An 8,774-nucleotide genomic window follows, 5' to 3' on the forward strand; every position below is an offset into this window, starting at 1 on the left:
GACAGTGACACGTGACAGCCGTCGTTCCAGTCACGACTAACACTTTCCCCATTGTGCCTGTTGTCTTCCCTCGCGGCGATAGAAGAGACACCAGACACCGTCTGGGAGCCCCACGACCTCCGGAGTCGAGCAAGCCTCTACCATCATAATGACGTAACGCCCTGCGAGGTGACTGGAGCGAGGCCAACGTGGAGAAGCCGCGGGAACCTGTCCAGGTCGCGGGGGGAGGCGGGCGCGCGCGTGGCGGAGGAGGACGTCGACGTCACGCGCCTCTCTCACGCGCCTCTCACGGTCCGGTGGGACCGCGGCGCGGAGCCGCGGGATCCGGTCGGAGACGCGGAGGACCGTCCGCCGCAGATTCCTTCGCGTAGCGGAGGCTCCGTCCCGGACCACGTGAGGGGAAGACTCAGTGACGGGGGCCCCCGACTCACCGGCTCATCTCACTGCCGACATGGACTCGTGGACAGTCCGCGCGCGCAGCATCGTGGAGGGGCGACGAGCCTCCCTGCGAGTGTAACCTCTGGTCTCTCCTATTCTCTTTCTGTTCTCTTCTTCTTCTTCTTCTTCTTCTTCTTCTCTGACCCCCAGCAGTTCGAGGAGGGGGCATGGCTTGGCCGTGCATCAGCAGAGTGTGCTGCCTGGCTCGCTTCTGGAACCAGTTCGACAAGTCGGACCTGTCCGTCCCGCTCACCGTCCAGAACTACTCGGACATCGGCGGGCAGGAGGTGCGCTCCGTCGCCAAACAGGTGTCCGCCTTGGAGCGCGCACCGGCGAACCAGTCCTCGCCCGCGGATGGCCCCGGGACCCGGGGCTCGTTTAGGGCGAGGAAGGAGCCCAGCTACAAGCCCCGGGACGACTACCAGCCGCCCGGCGTGCCCTTCAACAGCATCACGCAGTACAAGCAGGATTTCAAACCGTGGCCCATCCCCAGGAAGGAGAACTTCCCCTGGATGAGTAACGGCGGGAGCCGGGCGGACAGTGTGTCGGACGGTCCCGTGAGCAGTCACCACGGCCGGGCGCCGCCGGGGGACAGAGAGGAGCGGGGCAGGGGCCACAGGTGGGGGGAGCAGCAGGTGGCGGAGGAGAGTAACACCAGCTGCTACAGGTAGGACCCCCCCCCCCCCCCCACACACACACATACACACATACACACACACACACACACACATACACACACACACACACACACACACACACACACACGCACACACACCTGACTGAACTGTCATGAGGCTGCTCTGATGCTTATTGAGATGCTTTTTATCAATAGTTAATTAGCATTCAGGGTCATCAAGCCTGCAAGAAGATGGGACAACCAATAATTGTCTTACACATTTATATGGGATTTTTCAATTACTTTAATATATATATATATATATATATATATATGACTTTTGGGGATTTTATTTTATGTATGTGGACAGAACAATATGTGCTTCTTAACCAATGTGACCAGAGAAGAATGCATCTGTCTATATGTTACCAGCAGGCCAACCATGAAGAATGGTTTTCCCTCCTTAGATTGATTCATTTTAAGAGATTATAATTTTTTATGCCCAAAAGACATTGAATTGTACATCACAATATGTTTTTCATACCTTGATCATCACCTTGCAAACCCTCTGCATTGACTTACGACCCGTTGACTATAGGGTGGTCCCTCATACATGGGAAATATTGATTTATAGTCAGTATGATAACCTCTGGAGATCATCATCAGCTTGATGTCTTTCATTACACCCCCTATAGGCCAGCACATTTTTCAAATATCACATTCTCACTTTCTAACAAAGGCTAACTGCTGAAAAATGAGAGAGTTTTGAGTCCAATCCATGAATTACTCTGTTGGTGTTATCAGGTTCATATTCTGAGACTTTTGGAAGCTCGATGTTAAACACACTCGCCATGACAACTAAACTGTTCTTCATGCGTAAAACCCCCCCCAAAAAAGCGATGGAGTGCCCATCCAAGACACACTTGCCCCAAGGCATCACTTCAAAAAACAAGCCACATACAAGAGTTTGCCTGTACTGAGACTCTGATCTACCTCTCTTCCTCCAGGCAAGAGTACAGGCCGTGGACAGGGGCGAAGCCGGCCAAGAGTGCAAGAAGATACCCTCCAGCTCAATACTCCAGCCCAGGCACAGAGGCCACCCACGTCCCGCGCGAGACCAGCTACCAGGCTGCCTACAGCGGGGACGTCCACAGGCCCACGGGGCTGCATCAGGGGGAGCACATCGTCCCATCTACTGCCTCCAACGTACACCCTGCTGCTGTCCCCCAGCAGGCTGCCGGCTCGCCCAGCACCTGCAGCCTCCAGCAGACCGTCCCACCTGAGAGGACCGAGTTCAGTGGAACGACCAAAGCAGAGGTGAGCAAAGACAGCAGTGTTGTTCTAAAACGCATGCTTTCACGATCGGTTCAACCTCAATCTAGTGCCAGCAACTTAGCTGGAGTAAGCGGTGATATGTACTCCCCCTAAAGGAGCTGTCGTTTGAAGAGCTGCAACATGCTCCACTCATCTCCCTGTTGGGGCGTCGCGGAGAAGTGATACAGCGTTCCGTCCCTAAGCAGCTCAAAGTGACCCAGCTGTTTAAAACGGGCCACGGGCTGTGTTAGGTAACACTCCGCTGGTGCCACACTCATTACTCTGACCTGAATAGAACGAGCTTGATGAGAACAAAGAAGTACAGTAAAATGGGTACTCCATTTTGGTCAGAAAATGAATCAGACGTGTAGCAGACAAATATGTGGAGGTTTTTAATCTATTCCTGACCATGGCTTCACTGAAATACATTAGACACATTATTGTCACTTTATTCAAACATTTAAATAATATTCTGTCAAACCATAAGACAGCACTTGTGTAGACGGACCCTGCATTTCATACATACTATATCCTGCACAGTTTCTCCAAATTCCATATTTCCTTTGTTTAAAGTAATTAAATCAGTTCTGTGATTATCGTTAAATGCACATGAATATGAAAGGGAAAATCTTATTTTGACATGAATTTTGACATTTACCGAAATACCAACTGTGAATTCACTTTTGTGCAAACTTCTTTCCATTGATATTTTCTTCTTGATATTTTATGCTCCACTGTTATGCACTGCTTGAGGTTACTTTTTGTACAGTATAATGGAGGAAAATGACACCGACCACATAGGACAAAACTGAAAACAAAGACATATTTAATTAAATTGAATCCAGAGTTGCCATTCATCTCTCAAGTCAGAATCATGCTTATGTTAATTTCACTGTCAAGTATGTGTGGCCAAAAATGAAAAATAAAAGTTTTAAACATATTTTTTCAATGTTTCCCAGAAACAAAATGACAACATTCTCAAAGAATCACCCAAATATTCAAACATTTGCACATTATTTGCCCCGGTTTCCTGGACTCAGACATAATGGAACAGAAAGAGGGTGGCGCACAAAGAGACAGATGTACAGTGAGATTGAGATTAGAAGTAAAACTAATGGCAAACAACAAGGGTCGAGGATTTGCTCTGGAAACTCATCAATTCTGGCAGGTCGTTCCAGATTATTATAGGATAAACTGGATGAGGGGACACATCCCCCTTTTTCCTCTTTCCGCCCAGGTCATCAGTTGCGTGACAGTAAGTGAGACAGTTTTGGGGAATCTCCAGAGGTTTAGTGCCAGCCCTCTTCCCCGCCCACACCACTCGGTGCCATCTGCCAGAGGAGAGCTGGGCCAGGTCTGGGCTGGACCAGGTCAGGCTGTCTCTCTGCACACGATGTAGCATCCGATTGGAGGTATGGTGGAAGGTTCGAAAACGGGTTTATTGAAGCCGAGTTTGGCCTCTCTCCTCAGTTTCAGGAAAATGTGATTAATGTATGAGAGAGAAAAAAAGGCAAGACAGCCTTAATGGTTATTTGCATAATTTTCAGATTAACGAGTGCTCCATTAAGCCGTTGTGTCTGTCAGCGTCCTGTGTGATGGTGATGGAGGTCGGAGTGGGGGAACGTCAGTGGCAGGACACAGACTCTATTAATAACCCTGGCCCAGTTGGTGAGAGAGAGGGAGAGTTCACGGCACATAAAGGAGGGACGTGCTGCTGACAGGGTGTCCAGCTGTGGGACTGAACACTGCGGACGCACACACACACACACACACACACACACACACACACACACACACACACACACACACACACACACACACACACACACACACACACACACACACACACACACACACACACACACACACTGTAACACTAACCACTGACTCATCAGCTTTTACCAAAGCTTTTGTACCCACGAGGCCTGTCCAGTTGACCGGCTTTTATGGTCAATTTAAAATTGACTACATTTATAGTCACATTTATTATTCACTCATACTTTCACAATCACTGCTATTTACCATGCATTTTTCTGTCCGTCAGAGGAAATTATTGTTAACTGTCTTGCCCAGGGACACTTTGGCATGCGGACGGGGGGATGCAGGGGTCGAACCGCCGACCTTCTGGTTAGGGGACGGCCGTGTCTACCTCCTGAGCAACAGTCGCCACAGGCGGTATAGCCTGACCGATTTATTGATTGGCGGATAAAATTGACCATTATGAGCTTTTCACACACACATATCAGAATTGGTGTCTATGTTTGCCCATGTGCCAACATGTAACTGTTATTTTACAGGAAAAACAATCCAGAAAAGATGTTTTCTTGATTCAAGTTTAATTTACAGTATTTGATTGTATTATTCATAAAGTTTATGGTTGAGCTGTAAAATATCAAGCCTCTATTATTACATTTCTTTGTCATATTTTAAATACACGTGTCAGCCGGTATATCAGCATCGACATTAGCCCCCCGAAAACTACTTTTTAGTATGAAACGTATCCCCCAAAGACCTATGACACACACACACACAATTTCTTAGGCATTTCATCAGTCATACCACAATATGCCAGAGCAACACAAACCTGCCTGGCAGCAAATCAAGTTGATCTTAGATAATCCACCCGTCACCACGGGCCTACTCACTGCCAACTCATCACTGACTCACCAGCCCCTTGCAGAGGTGTCTGACCAAGCGTTACACACGCTACATCATGCCATGTCATGGCGGTGTACTGGTATTCGTCTGTGAGGACAGTCTCGGCTTCCATGCCAACCCGTAGAAATACGAGACTAAAACCAAAGTGCGTCATCGCCATGCACACAAAGCTTCTCCATTTGGCGCGGAGCAGAGCAGCAGGACAGGCTTGGGACTGTTCATTAACAGATTTAATGGTTAAGTCCCAAATAAGCTGCTGAAACCAAAATCAATCAGCTCCTGATGATAAAGGAGTTGGGGCGGCCATGAAATTCTCATTATTGCTCAACTCAATCTGTCAAATTGTGTGCTCCCCCACCTATAATAGATAAAAATCCCTCTCAGCAGATAAAAGCCGTCTCCAATCTTGCGACAAGCAGCTATTGACCGATTAGAGCTCGACGCTGATGCTTTTTATGGTGAGAGAGCTGCGCTTTCCTTGAACTCACTGAACTCAGGAACTTAATTTAAAACATCCCGATGAGACGTTGTTTTGCGAGCTGTCACATGAGGGAGTGAGCCCCTGATAAACCTGCAGCCCAGCTTGTCTGGCTCAAATGAGTGCAGCTCTGAACTGTGTGTGTGCGTGCGTGCGTGCGTGCGTGCGTATTCTTGGTTGTTTTATAGTCGGTTCAGAGGCAACGGTCCGTGGACATTTGGGATTTTGCTCCCAGAGGTCCCAGACAATCCTGCTTAGCTTCTGAATAGAGTGTACAGCAGTGCTGTGGGGTTTTTTTTTTTACCTGGCAGCGACACAGACGGCACAGTGGAGGGACGCGAATGCTGCTCACAATGGTTTAAAACTGCATAGAGCGGTTTAGACAGCCCGCGGGGACAATGTGGCACAGATAGGAAATTTCACCGATGAAAATATTGCCTGACAGATTTTAAGTGCACAAACGGAAAAAATAACCCTACAGCTACAAAAAATTACCATGCGCAAAATCATCTCTATCTGAACAGATGCAAAGATGGCAAACTTTATTACATAGTCGGAAATTTCTCCTTTCCAATTTCTTTTTTTGTTTTTTCAAATTGACAACTGCAGGCTGTGAAATGATTTATGAACATTATTTCACGAGGTCAAAATATTAGTGACTCTTGACTGGAGACACAAAATGACTACTGTGAAAAAAATTAATTAAAAAACACAAACTTGCGACAGGAAAACAAAACAATGTAGGTGTTTGTTTGAGTTTTTAATGTGACTCTTTAAGTTTGGGCATCTTGCTTTTAAGTATATGTGGGGGGAGTTTCATAAATGAGACACTAGTAGTACGTATTTATTGGAATTATTTTACATCAGAATATTTAAAGTTGTTTATTGTATTATGTTGAAGATATACAGCACAACTAGTTACTATTATTATTCTCAAAATCTGTGTCCTAGTCTGGACCACATTTAAATTCTAAATCCTCCCCCTGCAGCCACCTCAAATCCTTTTATTCCTTCATCCATTGTTGTCCCCTCTCCACCCCGCTTTGTCTTTTCTCCCCTTACGTCTACATCCCCAAAAAAAAGCCAGACTGTTTTCCTCTCGCCTCTTCTCTCCACTCGGACCTCCTCCCTTTTCCCACGCTGCCCAGGACTACAGGAAGGTGTCCTGTGCCAACTTGGCGAGCCTCTGTCAGGGAGGAGAGGATCGGGGAGGGTTGCATTAAGAGCGAAGGGGAAAGGCAAAAGAAGGCAGAATGGAACGAGACAAGGGTGGGGGGGCGATGAGATAAATGAGGTGCAGCATGTGATAGATAGGTGATGGAGAATGACAGGGGAAAGCTTGGGGAAGGGGCTCGACTACACCATTTGATGGATTATCCGGTAAAGTGCAACGTTGCATCAGGTTGCAGTCTCCTTTTTGGCACCAGTCTAATATAGGAGAGAGGCAGACCTGGCTGCTTCACAGAGGAGAAAACGCAGAGTGTTTGGCGTGTGTTTGTGTGTGTGACTTGTTGAACAGCATGCTCTGCCTTCCTTGCCACCCACGGCGCCGTGTACTCACACTCAAAAGAGTTGTTGGGACAGCAATCTCTCCAAAGACCGTCTGATAAAAGCTGCCACACAACGTAAAGTGAAACATCGTTGCATGGCCCATATTAAATGACAGTCTCTGTGTGACCTCAGTGTGACACGACTGGGCTTTACTGTATACTGCCACAGCTCGGACAGATTCTATTCAGCTTGGAGAACAGCTGCCATCAGCATTTACGGAGTAGCACTGAGCAGGAAATAGCGATGCGGCCCGGGCTGCTCGCTCCCTGACAGAGGGCCTGATGCTCTCTGACGGCGCAGCCCAACCAGTCTCCTCTCGTTTCATGGGTCCACTGTGAGCACCGACCGCAGCTGCTGCTACTGCCCTCTGAGGTTTCATCTCTCTGATCACCTGTTGAACCCCATCTCTTTCTCTCTCTCTCTCTCGTCTCAGGAACATCTGGTGAGGACCAAGCTCCCTCCAAACCCGTCTGCCGTCTTTCAAAGTGGATCGAGGGTCTTCAACATCTGAGCGCTGCTGCGATTTTCCAGCCACTCCACTTTGGGTCGGTTTCAGTTTTAAAAGGAATCAACGGGAGGATGTTTTCAGTCCATTCCACAACAACAATAATCTATGCAAGGGACTGTATTGTTGTGACGCCTGTGGAGCTGCAGCGTCAATATCACAAGTTGGAGATAGAAATATAGGTGCCCCCCCTTACACTCCTCCCTGTCCCCTGTTGCTATGGAAATGATTATGCATGACACAAAATAGATTCTAAACAAGCTTTTTTTCTTTCTTTCTTTCTGTTTTTCGCGGTTATAGACACGCAAGAAACTGGCTGCTGTGTGTTTGTGTGTGACCATGCAGAATTGTACATTGTGGAGTCTGCTCCAATAACGAATGACAAGGTGTTTGCTTAAAGTACTTTGTTTCCCTTTGGTGTTTGCTAGAAATCTGCTCAAACGTAAGTTATTCACTCAGTATTCAGTTACTTTATTATTTTTGGGAAAGTAATGTTCAGTCTCTTATTTTGTAAATCCATTGTTGAAGAAAAAGAGCAAGTATATATAATGTAAGCAAAATAACAATAAAAGAATATCAAGTTCTCACCACCAGCTAATTTTTTTTTAATAGCATCTAACTGTTCTGGGTGGTATTAGTATTGTATGGATAGAGTATTCCAAAGGTCAGGTGATGTTAAAGTAGATGTTTAAAATGTAAACAATTTTCAAATTACAGTTAAAACCAGTGGGCAACCCAATGGTTTGTGAATGCCTGTTTTGAGTCCTTGAGTTTAGCATTTTGGCCAGTGCCATTTGGTTTGGTAAACCAGAAGTAACCATATTTAGAGTGGGGGCAGGTCTGACTAAAAGCGTCCACTGCACGTCCACCTACACCTGTAACTATGCACCTATTGGAAAGTCCTAGCTGTTAATCACGCTGTATTCATGCCCCGGTCATTTGCCAAGAATGTCAACGTTTTACATAACTCCTAAAATGTTACCCTTTTGAACAGTAGAATTCAGTTTGTGTACTCCACAAATTCAAAAAATTTACCTGTCAACACTTTAGGGATTATTCATTTTATACAAAGTAATTCTGGTGGAAACTGTTTACAGTGAGGATTCTCCAAACTAACACTGATGCTGTTTCTGGAAAGACAAAATATCAATGTCCACCTCAATTGTATTCTTTGAAACAGATCATTTAAAACCTGGTCAACTAAAATAAAAAAT

The 8,774-nt window shown here is 46.6% G+C and overlaps 1 protein-coding gene across 1 annotated transcript; it reads left to right on the forward strand.

Moving 5' to 3' along the window:
• Positions 1-75: 75 nt before the first annotated feature.
• map6d1 (MAP6 domain containing 1) lies at positions 76-8,147 on the forward strand. Its single transcript, XM_035634194.2, has 3 exons — positions 76-1,105; positions 2,062-2,371; positions 7,489-8,147. Exons 1-3 carry the CDS (start codon positions 606-608, stop codon positions 7,564-7,566), a joined length of 888 nt encoding a protein of 295 aa, XP_035490087.2. The 5' UTR covers positions 76-605; the 3' UTR covers positions 7,567-8,147.
• The last annotated feature ends 627 nt before the right edge of the window (positions 8,148-8,774 follow it).

Source organism: Scophthalmus maximus, chromosome 5 (assembly GCF_022379125.1).
Source record: "Scophthalmus maximus strain ysfricsl-2021 chromosome 5, ASM2237912v1, whole genome shotgun sequence".
NCBI classification, from domain to species: Eukaryota; Metazoa; Chordata; class Actinopteri; order Pleuronectiformes; family Scophthalmidae; genus Scophthalmus; species Scophthalmus maximus.

What these genes read in the sequence shown, in the direction of transcription:
- map6d1 (XM_035634194.2), top strand. Translation starts at nt 606, where the DNA reads ATGGCTTGGCCGTGCATCAGCAGAGTGTGCTGCCTGGCTCGCTTCTGG. An exon ending in AGTAACACCAGCTGCTACAG is followed by an intron (nt 1,106 to 2,061) that starts GTAGGACCCCCC and finishes CTCTTCCTCCAG; the next exon opens with GCAAGAGTACAGGCCGTGGA. An exon ending in GTGGAACGACCAAAGCAGAG is followed by an intron (nt 2,372 to 7,488) that starts GTGAGCAAAGAC and finishes CTCTCGTCTCAG; the next exon opens with GAACATCTGGTGAGGACCAA.